At 37.3% G+C, this 22799-nt stretch overlaps 1 protein-coding gene across 1 annotated transcript in view; it reads left to right on the top strand.

Moving 5' to 3' along the window:
- abcb6b (ATP-binding cassette, sub-family B (MDR/TAP), member 6b) overlaps window positions 1-22799 on the top strand; it is a 49282-nt gene that overhangs the window by 10864 nt on the left and 15619 nt on the right. Inside the window, exons 11-14 of the mRNA XM_052141754.1 lie at window positions 121-206; window positions 738-795; window positions 1464-1568; window positions 22020-22194. Coding sequence (XP_051997714.1) covers window positions 121-206; window positions 738-795; window positions 1464-1568; window positions 22020-22194 — 424 coding nt within the window. The remainder of the gene's footprint in view (window positions 1-120; window positions 207-737; window positions 796-1463; window positions 1569-22019; window positions 22195-22799) is intronic.

Genomic DNA, 22799 nt, shown 5'->3' with positions numbered 1-22799 from the left:
AACTATCCATTTAATACTCTCTCAAACCCAGTTCCTATTTCTCAAGTCTGGGCGTCTTCTCTGTACTGAGAGACTTTCCCAGAAAGCTTTCTCTAACTTCCAGATTGCCCTTTTCTGCAGGTCAAGGATGATGTGACTGCAGGAGACCTGTTGTTCACAGAGGGGAGAATTGATTTCAAGAATGTGTGCTTTAGTTACACTGCTGGGTAAGTCCATCTAATGTCAACGAAGGCAGATGGTCAGTATGTTACTGATAATATCCAGTGTCCAGTCTCCCATAGGGATGTCTAAAGTGCCTCAGTTACTAAATTTAAAAAAAGTAACGATAGTAGTCTTCTACAGTATCGACTCAATTCGGTACCTGTGTGTGGTCCAACTGAAAGCCAGCTGCGTTTCAATATTCACGTGTGTATGTGCACACATTTTCTGTGAACAGCACTCACACCACTTGTTAATGCAGAATTACTTGAGGACCAAATCCTTAATGAATAATTAATTAAAAAACTGAAGACTTCGTGCCATTGTTTAAATGTGTTATCTATTTTATGATTTAACCTGTAGATAAAAAAGTGGTAATTTTGGCATTGTGGCCACCCTAGTGTCCCATATTTACAGTATGTTCTGCATATATTAGTATGTCATTTTTGAATAAATTTGAAACCAAAATCTTATTTTCATAATATTTGATCTCTAACTTAGTGTGAGGTTCATTATAAATTGTTGTTTTGTATCTACAGAAACGAGGTCCTCAGTGATATATCATTCACAGTAATCCCTGGACAGACTGTAGCACTGGTAATATGTTAACTAATATAAAATAATACACACTCACTAAGCACTTTATTAGGAACACTGTGGTTCTAATAAAGTGCACGACATGGAGGTCTTCTGCTGTTGTATCCCATCCTCCTCAAGGTTCCCAAGGTCCCATCCTCCTCAAGGAGTTGTGCATTCTGAGATCCTGTTCTGCTCACTATAGTTGTACAGAGTGGCTATCTGAGTTACTGTAGCCTTTCTGTCAGCTCAAACAAGTCTGGCCATTCTCCATTGAATGCTCTCATCAAAAAAAGCACTTCCGTTCGCAGAACTGCTGCTCACTGGATGTTTTTTGTTTTGTGTTTGTCACCGTTCTCTTGAGACAGTTGTGCGTGAATATCCCAGGAGATCAGCAGTTACAGAAATACTCAAACCAGCCTGTCTGGCACCAACAATCATGCCACGGCCGAACTCACTGTGATAAAAAATTTTTTCCCCATTCTGATGTTTTATGTGAACTTTAACTGAAGCTCCTGACCAGTATCTGAATGAATATATACATTGCACTGCTGCCACATGATTAGCTGTTTAGATAATCACATGAATAAGCAGTTGTGCCTAATAAAGTGCCCAGTGAGTGTATAGAGTAATAGTAAAATTTTTAGAATAAATTAAGTTCACCTCTGCTAAAACACATTATTCCGCAGGTTGGTCCATCCGGATCAGGAAAAAGCACCATCATTCGCTTGCTTTTCCGTTTTTATGATGTGCAGGGTGGCTACATTCTCATCGATGGCCAAGACATCTCAAAGGTTTGGAAACATTTTAGAGGATTATTCACTGTAGAATATAGGTGTGAAATGTTTTAGATATTGAAATACTTAATTCTATCCCAGTTTAACATATAGAGAAAACTGTGTAAGTAAGCCATTCATAGGTTTGCTTTCTAAAGAGTCTAAACACTAGTGTTTTTAAAGACGTTTCTCTATTTTCTTGAGCAGTCTGACATTTCAACATTGGCTCAATCAATGGCATACGTTTGGGATGGGACTACCTGTTTGGTGAATTGTTTAGAAACGATGATTAATTTTGCCTTTGCAGTTGTGTAGCTGTTGTAGTTGTACAGAAATCACCATAAAGACACGCCATGCAAGGATCTGTTCTTGGTTAGATTTAGGGGTCATGATGAGAGAGGTTCAAGGACAGTCCTACATTAAAATCATGATTAAACCGCATTCTCAACCCATTTTACTTCATTAATCTGACATACTTCTGAGCAAAACAAGATGTAAGGAGGTATCTTATTTTATCCATCAGGAATTTATTTGATCATTAAAATTGGGTGTTATAAACTACAATGGAGCCAGGTGTTTGTAGGGAAGGGCTTAAAAAAGAGGTATTTGTGACGTATGATGTTAAGTTTAAATAGTAAAAGGGCTGATGTTGAAAAGGAAGTGTTTTTCTGAGTAATGAGGACATAGAACTTGCATTAAAATGAGTAAAATGTATTTCCTAACAAGCTTTCTTCAAACAAACAACATCTGCTAGAGAAGAGGTTCTTTAAACCAATTTGTTTTTAGTTGAAATGTAATCTATATGTGTTCTTTATAGTGCAGTAGAAGCACTGATAATGAATAATCTTGTTTTTGTTGTTTGCTTGTTAACTTCCATCCACAGAGAAACTTGATTTTTTTTTCTACTTTTCAAAAGGTTTTAAAGGTTTAATGTGATTTAAAGGTTTTGTTGATGATTTACCACAGCCTAAAACATTAGGTTTATTTAATTGCTCATCATCCCTTTGTATCCAATGCAAAAGTTGTGGAGCCTTTTAACTTTTGATGCTCTCAAGCATCCAGTGCTGTTTTAGCTCTCTGAAAAGCCATGAGGTTACAAACACTGTTATTGTATAGAACAAGCGGAACAACAGTTAGTAACAATAAGTAATGTTATACCAGACCCAAAAAGCTGTCATACCATTAACTATAGTGTAATTACTGTACACCAGTTACAGTATGCAAGTTGTAACCCCAGATCATGTAACCTTCAGTACATACATGACAAGGTTCTTGGAATACAAGTTACGATTCCATCTTATTTCTGAGTAAACCTGCCCTCAAGAATTAATCATATTGAGAGAGACCTAAATAATGAATAATGACTTTTAACTGCTTTTAATTCAGTGTCCTACGGGAGATGGTGCCCTGTAGCAGAGCCCTCTTCTCCAGTCAGATACACCTCTGCTTTACTCTTTAAATACTGTTTAGTCCATGACAGACAGCTATGTGATTACCACATATTGGCTCCCAAACAGGAGGTAAAGGAGCCAGTGCCTCCTTAAAAAATACAAATATATCTAAATACTTTATACACTTTAATCTCGTATTTAATTTGTCAGCAAAAAGCCCCCAAAGGAAATTCCGAAATGTCATTGATGTGCCAATGTCCCAAAGTTTTAGGAGTTCAGAACTAGTCGTTTTTGCTGCTCAGTTTCAATAAATGGTCTTTTAAGATTGGCAAGGAAGTTTTGAGTTCTGAAAGTTACATTATGTTTTCATAGTGCATCAAGCTATTTTGTCTAAAAAGATCAAGATGTTAAATTTGAAACCCTTGTAATCAGAAAATCAATATTATTTCCTAATGCCCACAGGCCAAGTTGTTATGCAATCTCCTGTGTGTTTCTGCTCTTGGGGGAGTTGAGATAATCGTTTGGCTGAGAGTGTTTGGAGCTGGAAGAAGTGATTTGTCCATTGGATGGAGAAAGTACTGCTGACAAGCTTATCAGACAAACTATGTTGACAGAGAGAAGAGGAGATGAAAAGGGAGGACAAGTAAATTGTCATATCTCTCTCTTACTCTGTCTTTCTCACTTATCATCTCCTACATAAGTTCACAGCCTCTCCAGTATCATGTAAAATCTGTGAGAACCAAAATACAGCCTTCAAACAACCTCCTTCATGCTTTCACATGATGGCTACACATTCCTGCTGTGTTAATGTGTTTTGGAGCACAACAGGAAGCATGAGGTGGGTCAGCGTGCCAGTACACTCATAGGGAGTGAGCGCTTTCTCACAGGACAGGCATGAGGGTAGATTACTTTTATAGAGCAGCTGTCAACGGTTGAGCATCTCATCCTTCACACTAGTGGCCAGATCGGACCCATTAAACTCACTGGAACATTAGCATTTAGACTCTTAAAACATGTGCAGGCAAATGAATAGAACTTTCGCCAAGTACTTGGCTATTTGAAGTATGTTGCGTGAAATTACATAACAGTCCATGGATAAAAAATATTTGTTTGTGTCAGATGAACTCTTTGGCTCTTTGTTTGATATAAAGGCCTGCAAAAAAAGCAAGAGTGTTGAATTATACTAGGAATGTGCAAAACTGTAAATTGTTTTAAACAACGTGGGTTAGTCAGTCTTAAAGGAACGTTGAATAGTTCACTCAAAAATGGTAATTTTCTCATCAACTTCCTTTTGTGGAACACAAACAAAGATTTGTTAATGGAGACAGTGTTTATATCCATACAATACAAGTCCATTGGGTCTGAAACTTCCAAGCTCCAAAACAGACTTCAAGGCAGCGTGCAGATAATCCATAAAACTCGAGTGGTTTAATCCATGTCTTCTGAAGCAAAACAATAATATTTTGAGTGATTACAGACCAAAATGTAACTTCTATTCACTATAAATCTTGAAATTGCAGTATCCTAGGTGGGATCATGATTTGATGCTCGATTACACTTTCTCGCACTAGACGCGTGTGCAGAGTGTGTGTGTACAGCGCATTTGTGCACTCAAGTACAAGGGAGTTTAATCAAGCTTCAAATCATGATTGCAGCGTTCACATGACCTGATCGGATTGATTCTTAGGGGGGCCTTTACAGAAAAGCAGCTAGATGAAACACAACATTTTAAAATGTAATTCAGGGGATCTTCAAACGTGTTTTATATGGTTGGACTGTTTTTAACTTGACTCGCTGCCTTACAAAACCACAGCACTCGTGACCAGTGGTGGGGAATTTGAATCATCCCAGTGACTCGAGTCTTTTGAATCCATTCACCAAAAAGATTGTTCAGATTTATTCATTGACCATGTCTGCAAATTATGCCTTTGCGCCAGTAGATGCCGACAAATTAGCTTTTTACGTTTTGAACGAGTAATTGCATTGAACCACAAAATTTGCTAAGAAATAATTTCAGAAAGAGTTTCAAAAACATCCAAATGTCTTTGTAAAGTGTTGTCATCACGCAATTTTATTCTTAATTCATCCGGCCCCTTTTCTTGTTGAACGGGGTTGCAAAACTGGACTAATGACTTGCGTCCTACACTCCTCAGCCAGTCAGCAGATTTATTTCAAAAACAAGGGATTTTACTGTGCAAAAGTAGAGTGTGCTGTCAACAAGCGAAATAAGGCACCACTACTAAAAACTGCCAAACAACAAAAAAAGAAAATCTAGATCAATTTTAACCTCAACTACCGAATCGAATGGGTAGTTGATGGATGGCTAGTCGACCACCATGACCCATCCCTAGATTATATGTTTATTTTTATGTCTGGCTGTTAGTTTTGTTATGTGTTTTATGGTATTTTAGGTCCTTTTTCATAGATGCCATGAAGTTGTCATCATGACCAAGTGGTTGCACAACAAACCTTGTTTGATTCTAGACATTAGTCATAGGATGCAGATACACACATTAACACACACACACAAGTAAAAAACATCTGTTGGTCATTCTTTGTGCTCATTGTTTCAGGTACGAGCTCCCACAGACATAATAGATCAACGTTTGAATCGCAAAGCCTTTGATGGTGCAGACGCCTTGAGGTTGTTTTCAATGGTGGTTACTGATTCCATCCTCTCTATGCAGTATTGACACCCTTGTGTCTGCTTTGAACATGTGTGACACAACTCCATTCTGTCAGAAAATTTGACTCAGAAATATCAGAGCAATTTCTCATTCACTTCACAGCGGAAAGAGTGTTGCTTTATGAACGTTGTCACCAAAAATAAATGCACAAGTGCATTCTGCCTCGATGAGTTTGCAGACTCTCATAAAACAAACAAGCTGCCCAGACGCAGGAAAGATGGAGTATACAGGGTTCCATGGTCATGGAAAACCTGGAACTATCTGGAATTTTCCATTTGTGTTTTTTAAGGCCTGGAAATGTAATGGAAATAAATAACATCTTAGAGGTTATGGAAATTCCTGTGATATACATTTTTCTAGTAATGCTATGGTCTGCAATGATTAATTAGTGAATAGATCAGAATTGGATTTATTTTTAACAATACTTATCCAGTTATCACAAACAACTGAAAGGTCATGGAAAAGTCATGGAAATTCAGTGGTTAAAAGGAAAGAGAGAATATGTTTTTGAATGAAAGAAGGGGGGACAAAAAAAAAGGAAATATAAAAGATTTGTGAAATATTTAACATTTACAAATAAGAAACGTTTGCAGAATAGCATCTCGGAATGCACAGCACGTTGAACCTTGAGGCAAATGGGCTACAACAGTTCTTGGTTGACAGAAGTGGAAGCCGGCGTGGTCATCTGTGTATTTTCTGTAAGTTTAAGCTAAGTGTGAATTTCAGCTGCAAGTACACGTTTTTGATTTACTGAGTAACGTTGTTGGCTAGCACAAAGTTCCGATCCCATTCTGTCCCCACTTTCCACTAAATCTGTATAATAGAGAAAACCCAAATAAAAAATGTAAATCAAACCAGTATCACTCATGTTGCATGATTATAGAAGGACATGACGGAATACAAGTTTACTTTCGACTTTCATCTCGTCCATCTATTTTTACTGATTGAGTAATTAAACTTTGACTCTTCATACTGAGTGCATCAGTCATTTTCCACTATATGGAACAATTTATAAAAAGAGGGTTATTGATTCAGTTGCTTTTGATTAACAGAAGTCTCTAATGTATCAATCTCTCTGAATGTGACATTGTCTTCTTTTTACATAATTGTCTTCTTTTTACATAAAAAATATAATAAAGTTTTAAAGTAGCAGGGTTAAGAGGGTAACAGAAGACCGAAAGAAAGGCTGGGAAGGAGACAAAGCAAGCGAATGACCCCTTGCCCCTTCTGAATCTCTCTATTTCTGAGGCACTGTGCTTCATTGATGTTACGCCTGATTTAGTAGAGTGCTGAAGAGAAGAGACTGCAGTCTATAAAAAGCCTGTGAAGTGTTAAACAGAGCAGCATGTGGAGGTTCTTGTAAACAAGATGTTTTGTGTACATTTGGTCCAGGTTAGGCGCACATGGGTAGTTCTCTCCCAGCCTATTTGTGCCTTTCAAGTAAATGGTTGCAGCCTTGATTTTGGCGCACATCTGGTCGGATATGCAAAACAATGTCCGCGCTTGGTTCTCGCAAGTGGATTTAATTTTAACATGATCATGTTCTGCATATCAGTGTTTTGCTTGTGTTTTTCATTTTGCCTGTTTTACCTGACTAAGGGTCTAGAGGTGTTGTGCACATATTGAAAGTGCTCAGCTCAGTTTTAAACACCAATTTATTTAGTGTCACATACAAGCACGGAGAAGTTGTAAAGTTATTTAGCTAGAAAATTGCATAATGATTGGAACTCTGTTATATAAACGATCAGGTATTCAGGTCAGGAGAGTCTTTAAAGGAATAGTTCTCCCAAAAATGAAAGTTACTGATAATTTACTCACCCTCAGGCCATTCAAGATGTATCTGTTTCTTTCTTCATCAAAACATATTTTAAGATTTTTAGGATTTAATTTCAGACCTCCTCCTTTAAACAATGCAGGGTGAGGGTTATTAAAGTGCATTTTTTGATGGTCCAAAATGCATATTTAGGGTGCATCAAAATAATCCACACTACAGTCGACAAATAACGTTCTTCTGAACCCAAGCGATTGATTATTTTGAGAAACAAAAGAATACTTATATACTTTTTAACTACAAATGTTCGTACATCATAAAGATGTACTTTTTTACATCTCTGTGACATCATAAAGATGTACTTTTTTACATCTCTGTGACGCACGCTCATGAGAGGGATGACGTAAGCGCGTTGGTAAGGTCATGCGTGGAGGAGGAGGCAGGATGTAGCGAATCAGCTCTATATTCTTCCACCATTAGGTAGCGAATCAGCTCTATGAAATATTAATAATCAATCATAACTTGTTATAATCGATTATGAATATTTGGATCAGTTAATCGGGTTAACTTGATGTAGCTACATTAACATTACAACCAAATACTCGGTTCATCCCGTGAACACTCAATTTTGGTTATTAATTAATTAATAGAAATGTACATTTCCAGGGCAAGGAAATGTCTTTCTTACTAAGTATTAAGAGCAAGTAGTCAAAATCTATGATTAGTGACTTTAGATATGAGCTTGAGACACAGACAACTTTACATGTGACATGAACAAGACTTTATTAACTAGACTAAACATTTAAACTACTCTAACATACATATACATACATTCATACAGTTTACCAAGGGAAAGAGGGCTGAAGCAGAATACAGGAAGGCAAGAAGTTATAGCATTGTTTGAAGTTCAGCAGATCAACAGCCTGAGCAAACCATCATATTAGTTCTGACAGCCCTTTTTAGAAAGGGGTGAGGATACTTAATGTATCAAATAATGAGACTAAGTTTGATACTTGCATGTCCCATTTGAATTAAACTGTCCTGATGCAATTTGTTGAGGCTCCAGTTGATCTTTGATGATGTTGTCTTGATGAGAGAGAACCAGTGGGAGTCAGAGAATCTTTGGTGAATGGAAAGTCAAGGCCGTAGCCTGGCACACGCTTGGGAGTCCTTGGGGGCCTTCTAGTTCAGCATCATTCAGCGAGAGAGTGAGAGAGCACAAGGCTCAGAGGGCAAGAGAGGCAGGAAGCAAGAGAGGCTAAGAGAGCGAAGATAAGAGCTAAGAGAGGGCTAAGAGACCGAAGAGATAAGAGGGAGCGAGGAAGTGGGCGTAGCAATTTTATACCCTCAGGAAACAGGTCCCACCTCTCATTGGCTCGACCAATAAGAAGGGTTTGAGTTCTAGGCGGGAATTTGGTTTATTGCGCTTTGTTGTAAAATTGCCCATTGCATGTGCAAGAAAGAAAATAGGAAATATACTTGTAATACTAATATGTTGTTGTTATCGACATATCATGTACACAGTCATTTCAATCTTCAAAATACCAAGTTATAGAGACCAAATATGCCACACATATGATTTTGGTTAACCATAGTATGCAAAGTCTGAAACATTAACCCATTAGTTTGCAAGAAAACATAGATCAAGCACATTTAAGGAAAATGTGAGATGGCACATTAGATACATGTCAATATTTATCACATGGATATATAGAATATATATATAGGATTAACAGGGTTCATTTCTCTTTCTCAGTAAGAGAATGAAGTGAGGGTCAGCACTTCTCTGAACATTCCTTTGGAGGTCGTAAAATTCTGCTTCCATTGGGACAGGAGAATGATTCCTTTGTCAAGGCTCATTTGCATGTTTATGACAGTAAGAGATTTTGGGCTGAATGACTCAAAAGATAGTAAAACATCGCGTAATATCATTCTACAGAGATCTTATATTCGAATTCAGCTCGGACAAATCGTAAGGTTTAATTTGATACCAAGAAAGGTATATTTGGTACCTTTAAAAGTGGGTTTAACATTCTTACACTCAGGCTATTAAATATAAAGCCTCTTATTAGATATAATGAGTTCTCCTACACTACTAAACAATTCTACTAATTTTGATCTACACCAAAATACATAGCACACAGGGATTACAACATATTTCATTAAAACTAAGCCCTTTTAGGCTTTATAAGAAAGACACACATTTTTACGTTCAAAAGTTTCCCCCTTCCTGTCCACACGATAAGCACGTGGTGAGCATGCGGATGTCACATGCGATTCTCTGTCAATAGTTCATTGTCTCTTTGTCAATACATTTATTGTGCTTGTGGAGACTGGTTGGCGCTATTTCAGTAATTAGGGGAGTTTTTAACAGTAAGTTCTTGTTTGTTCGTGAATCTGTTAAGTCCACTGATCCTCCGCCATACCTTACAAGGAAGTGCGCCATTGTTTACAAGAGAAACTTGCACGGACCACAGACAAGCACCATTCACAAACCAAAACAGTCTAAAACAATTTCAGGCATGATGCCGTTGGATTTTGATTTTAGAAGAGAATAGGAGATAGAGTTTTTCGCCCAACCCTACCTATTTTAGCCCGAATACACCGATGAAGAACTGAGGGAGATGGAGGAGGCTGCAGCAGCGGTGCAATCACAAGTCTCTGGGAAACAGAGATCTATGGAGATGGTGCACATGTAGTCAATGCCAACAGAGGCAGAGAGCCTGTGCTGCCACAACTGGACCATAGCAGTCCCACCATTGGAAACAATTAGCAATTAACAATTAGAACACTCCTAGTCCTAGCTCCATTACCGAACATAATGGTTTTCCACTGAGCCGCAGCGATTTAGAGGTGTTTTTCAGTTTGCCAAGAATAAACTGGAAGCGCCGTCTGATGCCAGAAGACCCCAATGGCACCCGATCAGTAGTGTAAGTATCATGTTTTGTTTGTTACTATAGCTACTATATAGAAATATATAGGCTATATGACAAAGTTTTCACAGATACCTGAGTTCGCTGGAAAAACAGCACGGGCACAGCCGATGAATTCAGATATCGACCCTTTGTTTCTTTCGATGGTCTGAAATTCTCAGGGGTAAAATGTTCACTGCACACCCTCCAATATTTGAAAGAATGTAGGGGTGTACTGAAATCCAGGTTCAGCACGATAAGCCAGAGCTTCAGTCGCTCATGATCATGGATAGGCATTAGATGAAAAGTAAAAAAAAATTCCCATAGTGCTTTTTTGGGGGGGTTCTGAAGGTTGAAGCATCCAGGATACACACACACACCCCCCAAATGACCATTTTGAACAATACACTTATACAAATTTACAGCAGACAATTCAACTTTTGTACAGCGCTCCTTCTCTTGTAAACAATGACACGCTTCCTGCCTCCTCATCCATGCGTGACCTTACCAACGAGCTTACATCATTCCTCTTATGAGCACACATCACAGATGTACGGATGCGAACATTTGTAGTTAAAAAGTATATAAGTATTGTTTTGTTTCTCAAAAGATTCAATCGTTTGGATTCAGAAGAAATGTATTTGTCGACTGGAGTCGTGTGGATTATTTTGATGCGCCCTAAATATACATTTTTCAAATAAATTAACTTGCATTGTTTAAAAGAGGGGGCCTGAAATTAAATCCTAAAAATCTTAAATTCTGTTTTGATGAAGAAACTCTTGAGGGTGAGTAAATTATCAGCAAATTTTCATTTTTTTAATTGCATCGACATGTACTGTACTCACTGTAACTCAGTCCCTTAATTGAATTGAGTAATGGCATCTCCAAGACTTGTGTACTTCACTTAGCCTGGTGTTCATATAGAATTTACTTAACTATTTAATTTAAGGTTACTAGATTTGCTGTTTAAATATTATTTCTACGTAATAATTGTAATTTAATTGACTCAATTTAATCATAAAATAACACAGCTCAAATAAAGGAGATTATAACTGATTCTAGGTGAATCATAAAATAAACTTAGTTCTACACAAAAATTTATATATGCCTTCTGTTTCACATGCACAAGGAGAACTGAGATAGTTAACAGTTTCAACTTGACCAAAGGGCACACCGATCACTTGAATGATAACGTAGCTATTTACCAAAAAAATCAAGTTTAAGAGCTTAAGCCTCTATGAAATCTTAATAACTATTTAAATGCCTCCATACGTTAAGGTTAGGGTTTAATTAAGACAACTTAATTTTCCAGTAATGACAACATTATGGTTTACATTGTACCACAACGTAATAAAATTCAAGTAAAACCATTATCTGTATCTTATTTTGAACTGTTAATATAAAAGACAACATCAGAAGACTGCCATTTAAGTATTAGTACAAATTTAGTGTCCTGAAAAGGGGGTCCTTGTGTATTAGGGTGACTACTCATTTTCACTAGCTGACTAGTAAAACATTTTACCTGTTAATGTAAATAACACCTCATTCATCATCTGTGGTCTGATTGGCAATTGGAGAGTGTGTTCCCTGCTATGAACAGTTAGAAAATAGTCATGTTTTTTGTTAGTCAGATGACACTTAGTTTTATTTAGTTTCACGGGCCTCAGAGCAGTTCTCAGATTGTTTTGGCTTGTATCTGAAAAGATTGAACTCAGTCCATCTTAGAAGTATGTTTCTTTATAACTTTCTTATGTATGGTATGGAATAGTATGTACAAACACTATGGAGTGTGTAAGAGAGAGAGAGAGAGATGCTCTCAGATGATATTGTTTAAGATCACTAGAAGGAAAAATACTCAAACACAATCATCTAAATAGAATTACGTAAAGATACAGTAACCGTATGAATCATACTAGTTGAGAGGATAGACATCCATGTTTGTTCTGACCAGTTTCACTAAAAGTGTGAGACATTTTCCTACAAATTCAACCTAAATATACATACATGCATAGATAAATATACTGATTTGCTGGATTGTTTTTAGACTGTATCCTTTTTTATTACAGTGGAACTATTGTCCTAAAGATTTGAAAAATGTGAACAAAAGATAACACATTTATGCACTTGAAGTCTTTCTGCTCAAAATCATTGAATACTGTTGCAAACAGGACCGGAAACCACAGCGAATGTCCCGTCTCTCAGAATAAAAGTTGCATTGTGAGAGGACAGATGCAGCACTCCCATAAAGACCTGGGAAGGCATTTGTGTTTCACATGGCTGCAGTAAGCCCTCTCCCTCTCACCCTTCCCAATCTGATGTTAATTAGTTCATAAATTAAGGATATTGACTTTTTTGAAGAGCCAAATGAATGGGAAGAAAGAATGGAAAGATGGCGAACTAAGAACACTAAAAAAAACAGACAAAAAATAAACAAAAGGAAGTAACAAAGAAGAAGACTTCAAAAGAAGGAGTCTAATTCGCCAAGCGTTTGAAGTGAAAAGACAGAGGCTGGTTCCACTCGCCATATGGATTAATGGTAGACTGAACTGCCCGAGAAAGAAAGACTTTTTGCACTCTCTCTTACCCTGTCATTATCGGTGCTCTTTTTTTTCTTTAATGTGATGTAAGACTATTTCTGAGTTTCTCTTGTTGTGGGTAAGATTGGGATCTGTTTTTCTAACTGAGGTTAAGCCCAGTATTTCTTACAGTGGTTAGTTATATTCTGTTTATTACATGGTTGAGGTCTAAATTATTGGATCTGTTTTCCTGTGCTGAGTGCAAAAGAACAGCCTTTTATACCAAGTACGAAAGGCTTTTTTTTATGTTAAAACACTTATCCTATTCATACTCTCGTATCTCTGCTTAATATGATGAGACAACTTCATTAATCTATTAGTAGGTTGGTTTTCCTGTTGTTGTTTTTTTTTCTTTTAAGAATCCTGACCAGCCCAACATAGTAACATTGGCTCAACCAGTTTGTTTGGAGTGGCAGTATCTGTATCTAAAGTAGTATGAAATGTTTTGTGTAATGAACTGGGCAAAAAGACTATATTTATGGTAAATTGTGGCTAAACTGGTGGGAATTTTGGACAAAGAGAACACATTAGTTATTATTACTGTTGAGAAGTTCTTGTCTTCACTATCAAGCTGAGACAGTCATTGGGGTGGTAAAATCTGTACAGTGACCTCATTGACACAAGCTCTAATCTTTATAGAAAATCTTCCTTAATTGAATATTGTTTTGTACAGACTTCATGTCTGGACTTGATTGCAATATTTCTGTTAAGTTTTCAGATAAGACATGAATTCCCTCTGTAAAAGTGTTTAGCCCAGTTTCCTGCTTCTTAAATCCATTCTGTTTCATTGGTTACCGCTTTCTATTCATCTTGTCCTGTTAAAAGATATGTATATTTTTCAACAAAAAATTAAAACTTCTGTAATTATTTATCAGAATCACAGAAATGCTCTTTTACATAAAGTAAAAGTGAATGGGAAGATTAAAAAAAAATCAAAGATTTCATTCAAAAAGCTCTATTAAAGAAACAGAAGTAGAAAAGTTGTTAATAGGACTTATATAGTACACTATATTCTTCTGAAGAAATACAGTCTTCTAAAGCCACTCGGTCAGTTTGTGTGAGAAATAGACCTAAATTTAAGTTATTATTCACTGATTTTCCCAATTCATGGATCAGCATGAAATTTGGCACAGCACAATTGGTATGACATGTGACAACCAAAACCATTTGCTATCTGCGACATAGAACCTGACGCAATGTGTCGGCATGCCATTTTTCACCGCAAATGAGAGCTGATGAGGGGGAAATTACCAGCAAATAGTTTATTAAATGTTTGTCTATTCCTCACACAGCTATCGGATGTCTTCAGAAGTCTTAGAATATAACACAAAGTTATATGCATTACTTTATATGAGTTTGTCATGTTTGGTTCTTTAAAAGTATGAAAATTAACTTCACTTAGATTCTTCTCGACAACTCCTTTTAGGTTCCATGGAAGAAAAAGCCATACAGGGTTGGAATAACCCATTGAGTAAATGATAACTGAATTTAAATTTTTCAGTGGACTATTCCTTTAAGAGTGCCTCAGATCCTGATTAGAGTTCATCATGTGGCTTCTACTTGGTGAAAGGAAAGAGGCATGTTAACCTCAAATTGCTGGTATTAGTGCTGATGAAGAGAGTGTGTATCTGGATGATGTTGATTTGGAGAATTAGACTCTCTTGGCTGATTAGTCATACCATCCCATTTAGGAATGGAATCTCTACGATCCATCATAAATTATATATAATGCAGTCAAAAATGTAAGGTTAAATATTGATACATTTGGTATTAGAAATTATTGTTCTCAGCTGGTTTTGCATTGATATCAAGTGGTAGCGACCCAACACTGTACTAAAATCTTGTTTTTTGTGATTACATTTTTTTAAATTTATTCACAAATCAAATAAAGAAAAGAAAAACGTATATACACAGAATCAACATTTAACCCCCACTATCACCCTCCCAATACCCAACCCCACACGACCATCAACAAACACCCCTTTGGTCACACATAAGCACATACACAAAAAATAAACATATATATATATATATATATATATATATATATATATATATATATATATATATATATATATATAAAATCACACACATTAATAACTACATGACCTTCTCCGAAAGCAGTAATCACCACTCCCACAGTAGTGAATGATACTCCCAAAAATAGTACAGAGCAGGTAGTGCAAGAACTGAGATCTGGGAATCACAAAATTTTTAACCAAGTTTTCAAAGGATCTCAACACTCCACTCTCATATTGGTCACTGAGTGTGTTAACCTCCCTCACAATCCACTCTGACCAGTAGAAAGAGGGCTTATTGATACATAATATTGGGTTCAGCCATATGCTAGAGACAACATTTAAATTAATTAAACACTCTGGAAACTTTTGTCCATACAGCATGCAAATGCGACATAATGGGGTGTAACTTCTCCGATTAGTTTGAAAGAAAGTCTTTGCAATGGCGAAATAGGGGCAAGAATTTACTGTGCAATACAAAACCAGGGAGGGGTTTTCTCAGGTAGAAGCAACCAATGCGCCAAATGTCTGAGACCAAATTCATAATAATAAAACAAAATCTTGGGTAGGCTTATGTCAATTGGCCTATGCAAATTACAAAAATGTAACCTGGGACGTTTATCATTCGAAATGAAGGACTTCGCTATGCTATCAAATTGCTTGAAATAAGAGAGGGGGACATCTATAGGGAGAGACTGTAGCAGGTATTTGAATTTTGGAATACAATTCATTTTAATAACATTAACCTTCCCAATCATAGATAAATGTAATGAAGCCCACCTGCTCACATCACTTGAAAATATTTTATTAAAGGGTCCAAATGAACTCTTAACTAAATCACACAAATTTGAAGGGAATAAAACACCCAAATACTTAATGCCCTGTTTGGGCCACTGGAAGGTGCCATGTTGAAAGGATGTTGGCTGGACAGTATGCTGTCAGAGCCAAAGCCATAGATTTAGACCAGTTGACTTGTATCCTGAGAATTTAGAAAAGGAATTAATAATTCTGTGAAGGCAAGGTATAGATCTAGTAGGTTCAGAGACAAATAATAAAATTAGCATCTGCTTAAAGCAAAAGCTTGCAGTATGTGCCACACCTCCCGCCACCACCCTTGGAAAATCATCCTCTTTTCTTATCGCGGCTGCTAATGGTTCAAGGGCAAGACAGAAAAATTATGGGGAAAGAGGGCAACCCTGCCAGGGGCCCTTATCCAGTGTAAAATAATACTTTCGTTTGTACTGCCGGTACTGGGTGTCTGTAAAGTAACCAATAAATGTATTCCCGAACCCATACATTTTCAAAATCTTAAAAAGATAATACCATTCTACCATATCAAATGCCTTTTTGCCATCAAGTGAGATGGCAGCAAGCAGAGTCTGAACATTCGACACTGACCACATGATATTGATGAAACGCATAATGTTATCAGAAGAGCTACGGCCCTGAATAAAACCCACCTGATCTATATGTATAAGAGATGTCATAACTTTTACTATCGGTTAGCCAAAATATTTTAATATCTAACTGGATCAGGGAAATTGAACATAACTCTTACACTCGCTTGGATCTTTGTCCTTTTTAAGAATCAGACTGATCCGGGCTTACGTCATGGTTGGCGGAAGCTTTCCATTCTTTAATGATTCCATTTAAACATCTAGCAAAAGTGGAGCCAGTTCTGTAGCCTAAGATCTAAAACAAATGTAGCGCCAAAGCCATCTGGCCCCGGAGTCTTGCCTGTAGGCAAGGCCTTAATTACCTCACCAAGCTCCTCCAAATTTATCTCAGAATCAAGAGACTTTTATTGCTCAGCCGTCAGTTTAGGAAGTTCTAATGGTTCCTCAAAGTTTCTAATATCCACATCAGTAGACGAAGACGTGGAACTATAGAGATCAATATAGAATCCTTTAAAAGCATTATTAATATTAATGGCTGAAGTAAATATTTCAATTGTAGAAAAGAATTGTAGAAAAAGACTCTGTTTTATATATATAGCCAGAGGTTTTCCCGCCATGTCCCCCGACTCAAGTATTACTGTCTTGCCTTGAATAGCCAAAACTCCTTTGTTCCACGACGAAATGGTATTATTTCTGTATTTCAATCGGATCAATTCTCTCAGGCCATCAGATAACATTCGGTGCTTCTGCTCTGCCTCAGCACTTTTTAATATTCACTTCCAACTCCACGAGTTCTCGTGCTTTGGATTTTTTGGTGAATGTGGCATACTGTATGGTCCCTAAGTGCCTCCGAAGCCACGCTCACAGAGGGTACTGCGGACCAGTTGGTCTCCATATAGATCATTTGTTGAAATTCAGGATTTTGAAAAGGGATACATTAAAGCTCCAACTATATGATTTCTTTTTCTCCATATGTGGCTACACCTCTTAATGCACCAGGGCATGATCTGAGACTAAAATGTTTCCAACTAAGCAATCAACAACAGAAGAAATTATATAAAAATCTATTCTAGAATAAATCTTATGGACTGATGGAAAAAATGTATAGTCCCTACCAGATGGTTTCAAAAGTCTCCATATATATATATATATATATATATATATCTGTAAGATATTTGCACATCCTGTGAAGTGTCAAGGAGTCCATCAAAAGATTAAAGTCTCTCCCTAATATTACATCATGAGGGGTGCCAGCGGCTTGCAACATCCCTTCAAGATCTATTAAAAAAAAAGCCCTGATCATCAACATTAGGTGCGTAAATATTAGCTAATTTATCTTTAATCCGTTTGAGACATTTGAATTTTAGATGCTTGCTTATCAGTGTAATGACTCCCCTGCCCTTACTTGAGCTAGCACTAAAGAAAACATGTCCATCCCATATCCAGGGGTGTTTCTAGGACTTGATGAGGTTTGGGGCTTAGCCCATCTCCATTAAAGTGGGTGTGGCTTTATGTGTTTATGTGTGCGCCCCCAATTATTTCCCATATACATGATGCTCTTCACCCCCAGCCAGGGTTTAATTGACAGAGCCAAGGCCTGCCTCGCCAAAAGCGATTGGCTAAAATTAGCTGGATTGACACTACCCAACCCACAATTTTCACTCAGAGCTAGAGTCTGTGGTGCTAACTAATCTCTCACAGGGCATCATTTAAATTAGACACCATGTCTCTTCCTCATCTGGGGTTTGACATCTCTTAAAATATTTTCGTATGCTAGTTCTGAAAAGCAGGGTAAAAACTAGGGATGTCAGTTTCAGCTTTTTATCTTTTAATGTTACCTCAGACTGCTAATGATAGCTAGCTAGTGAAGCCATAAGTAGTGTAACGTTATGCCAATTAACCTAGTTTGTTTGTTTGTTTGTTTTTAACGCCATGCCAGCTTCTATGGCTATTTCCATGGTGAGAGGTTTTTAAAATAAATTTTTCCTAAAAACTCTAAAATTGCATTCGGCTTGATTTTTGTTAAACATTTCTTCAAGAGTGCTGACTGAATAAAAAAGGTTTCTCACATTGTTAATAGCAGTACAGTCTAATAAAACATATTTCAGGGATAATGGATCAATTGACCTAGTAACACTAACATTAATTTACATTAATCATCATGATTGTAACTTCAGCAATAATATTATCTGTTTGCTCTCCTGATTTATCTTTAAACAGTAAAACAATTTATTTTGGTGTAAAATTAGTTTACTCTAATATGAACATCCAAGTCACTCAGTTGCTGGTTACTAGCATAAGTGGAATAGCACACCCCCATGCAGACCATTTATAATAGGGTTCAAAACAGTGCTACTATGAATGCAAACTTTAATACAGTGGAAAAAAATGACACTTAGCATAACAAATATATGTAAATAAATATAAATGTCCAACATTCTTTTCAATGTCCATGTACTAAAAATAAAATATTTGATGCCATGTGTGTTGTACCTTCATTTACTATTATTTTGAATGGCCATGTAAAATTAAGCAATGTGATAACAAATTTCCTGGTCACAAAAAGTAGTCCGTTAATTTACCTGATGAACTTTCACCTTTTGCAGACACTTTATGCATCGCAGAGCTAATGTGTGCTTCTAAATAACTTGCACCTTTATTAGCAACCAACACATAAGTGCCAGCTTTACATGTCATGCATTCGTCTTCCCACGGATCTCGACCTGGATGAAAGCATGGGGATTATTTGTGCAAATCTTCTGTAAATTTGCACTTTCGTTTGGGCATTGTTTCCACTCAGCTGTCATTTGCTGTTACTGTCATGCAACTGCTTGATGCCGAACACAACATCGCTTCGCTGAGAGATTGACAGGCAGGAATTTGGCCAATAGTTGCTGCAAGCCTCTTATAATCGATCAATTGGTGTGCAAGAAGGCGGGACTTTCAAAGAGGGGTTAAAGCAATTCAAATATCTGCATACACACACAAAGTATTAGACCAGATGCACATCATAATGCAACTAAAGCCAAATCCTGGACATTTTCGCAAATTTATAAATCCTGGCCGGGTGCTTTTTTTAAGGTCCGAAAAAGAGGACCATATTTGGACGTCCTTGGCCAGCCCACAAGTTTAAAAACATTAAGCTAAACATGTTACATCAGTAAATCTTCACCATTACTCTTCAAAAAAGTCCAAAAGTCTGCATTGCTATTTTTCTTGACGTTTTATTTTTCCTCCAGAGTGACACAAGCTGCCTCTCTCTAGTAGCGGGGGGGGGGAGGGAGGGCGTCACGCCACGTGAACTTCAAACAAAATGTAGCAATATTATTGCGAGTAGCCTACATTCTTCAAAGACCTGCGTGACAGGCTGCGTCATGAAGATTATTGCATATTCATATAGAAATATTTTGTTGTTGTTGAGCTGCATCTAAACTTGTGTTGCCTACATTTAAAATTCCATTCGGGGCTACAGTCAAAACATTCGGGACTGAAGCCCTGAAAAAATTACCTGGCAACGCGGATGCCCATATCTTTCCAAATGTTTCAGTTTCCTGCGGGGAAAGATGCTTTTCTTGAAGAAACACTAAATCATATTTCTTATGCTGAAAGGGTAACTAAACACCTGCTCAGAGTCTGACTCCACCCACTAGAAATATTTGAAAATGCAGGAAAAGTGGGCAGACCCCGGCGGGGATAGAGGGAACGAACCGAGTGCGGGGCTGAGCGGGTGGGGGGGGGGCACCTGAGACTCGTAGTGACAGATTAATTGACAGCTGCTGTCAGACTCCATGTTGTTATTATTATTCCTCACACGGTTGCAAGACGACATGTACATGAATCTGGCGTGGTGAGCTGGAACCTGCTTACGTCAGCTGTCACCGCTTACGTCACGAAGTACCGCAACAGCCAATAGGAAAATTCAACTGCAGTAGCCACCGTTCAACCTGAAGAGGGCAGCACTCAGACGTTTTTACACCATATATTTGTAGAATTAAAACACTTTATACACAAATGTCAAAAAAATTACTTGAATCAATGACCAGTACTAATAAAGCCCCATGCTTACAGATCATTAACTAAAAAAAGATGGTTTAGGGTTTAGTTACCCTTTAAGAGGAGAAATAACCTTCCTTTTATGGGGTGCCCCAACCAATTCACATTCCACATGGAGAGTGACAAACCAATCATTTAAAGATTTTACATTTTGACATAATAGAAAAAATATATTGTGTGTCAAAAACAAAATTATAAAGACCACTTTTCAACATTAGTGCAACAATCAAATCCCAAACTTCTCTCCGAACCAAACAAACAGAAAAAAGAAAAACGTGCGCATTAACCCTGCACCTGAAAGCACCAACTGGTGTCCATCCCTCTAAACTCAAACAGTCCATGTACGCCTACAAGAGCCCCTGCAACAATTTGCTATCGGATTGCTCAAGTCCAGTATTTCTATAAAAATTTTGTGAGACAGAATTACATAACAGAAGAAAATCTCTAAAACAAACTCCAGCCAGTAGGTGGAATAAACACAAAGAACAGGTAGATTCATCCACAAAACTGTCCAGAAGGACAGTGCAAAGAGTTGATTCTCAGCACCTCCACGGCTTGCAAAACTGATCATCTAAAAGTGAACATTTATCGGTAGATACCGAATCCGATCATTTAAAAATACTAAATATTGGCTGATTTATCGGCCTCTGTGATGTATTGGTCAACCACTAGTCCTTTCTTTAAATATTCAATTATACACTGTGTCATGATGGAAGACTGTAGCTCGACTACCCAAAATCCCCCTGTAACTCGATTACAACTGCCTATGTAAAAGTACTGACTGACTCTATGTTCTAGAAGAAATTCTATTCTTATCAGGCTTTGTGTTGGCAAAGAAGGCTTCTTGATCTTCATGCTTTTAAGTCATTTTAGCACCAATGTTATGTATTATGGTTGTAAATTTGTTAGGATATAAAATGTCAACATCGTTCTGTCAAACCTTTGCTTGTTTGTTTTGTGCCTCTGCCAAGACACAAAACCAAATTTACCTTAACATAGTTCTTCATGCTAAAATTGAAACATACCAGAAGTGGTACTCCCTTGATCCAGATTGAAATGCAGTAGACAGTCTGTCTGAAGTGGGGCCCTCTTACATCATGTAAAGTCTTGATATATGGCTAAGAGAGGCCTGCTTAGCTCTTCCTTAAGAGCCGTGCCTACTTTGTCTTCTCTCTGCTCCTCTTTATGCTGTCGGAAAGCCTTGATGTCAGCTGGCACTGCCTCACAGACTTTGCCAGGCTTTGGATCTCGGCAGGGGTCTATCTCCACACCCCTCCCAACAACAGGCAGCATGTGAAGATTGTCACCCTGCTTTTTAATTGGGTTTTTAGATCTTCAGAGCTTGGGACTCCTTCATAACCCATCAGCACCTGGCTGCTTAGCTTTCAAAGGCAATGGAGACCTCCAAACCCTCAGGTGGTGAAGTACTTTAAAGTTTGAGGCCCACCTGTCCGTGATTCACCTGTTGTTGTGATGTAATCTGTATCATAGAGCTAGATAGTCTTTGTGTAAAGTTCAAAATTGCAGAGAAAACATGGACTGCCTGAATAAATGACTAAAAGGGTATGCAAATTATATAAGACTTTAATTGTTTAAAATGTTCTCTGAATTTTTCTTTCTTTAAATGGCTTCCCTTTCATGGCACGTTTATCTTAAACATACAGGTGAAGCAGAACTCCCTCCGATCCTACATTGGTGTAGTTCCTCAGGACACTGTTCTTTTCAATGACAATATCCGTGAAAACATTCGCTATGGACGCATATCTGCAAGTGACCAGGAAGTTGAAGAGGCTGCAATGGCTGCTGACATCCATGAAAAGATATTGTCCCTTGCAGATGGTAGGGGAGTGCTGACTTTTCATAGCTATGTTTAGATATTTGTGTTAATAAATAGCTGCTTAGTAGGACATTGTGGCCAAAATGGCTGTATCGTTTGAATACAAAATTTTTATAATGTCTCATGCTTTGCAACAAACTCTGATGGATATGAATCCTTGATTAAAGGAGTAGTTCAGCCAAAAATGACAATTCTGTCATCATTTACAAGGGCTGTATTGATACAGATTTCTTGATTCAGTTTCCGATTTACAAGCTCTCATTTAAATTCCGATTTCGATTCAATTAGCTTTTTATAAAATAACAAATCCATAAATTCCATTAAAATATATATATATATATATATATTTTTGGTACACATTTTTTGTGTTGAAAAATGTATATTATTTACAAGTATTTACACTGATTTGTTGAACACTTGCTAAAAAACTGTATTGACTCTGTCAGTAAATGAGCAAATGTTAATGAGACAACTCAAATGGCTTTATCTCATCTGTGCCATGCATGATATTTTTTTGTTTCGTTTTTGATCAACATCTGACTGTAGAGAACAGAAATGGTATTAAAAAGAGAAATTATTCAGTGACAAATGGGCTTCGTGGATCTCA

The sequence above is a fragment of the Xyrauchen texanus genome, chromosome 14 (genome assembly GCF_025860055.1).
Source record: "Xyrauchen texanus isolate HMW12.3.18 chromosome 14, RBS_HiC_50CHRs, whole genome shotgun sequence".
NCBI classification, from domain to species: Eukaryota; Metazoa; Chordata; class Actinopteri; order Cypriniformes; family Catostomidae; genus Xyrauchen; species Xyrauchen texanus.
The sequence above is the reverse complement of the archived record's forward strand: the minus strand, read 5'-3'. Positions and strand labels throughout refer to the sequence as shown.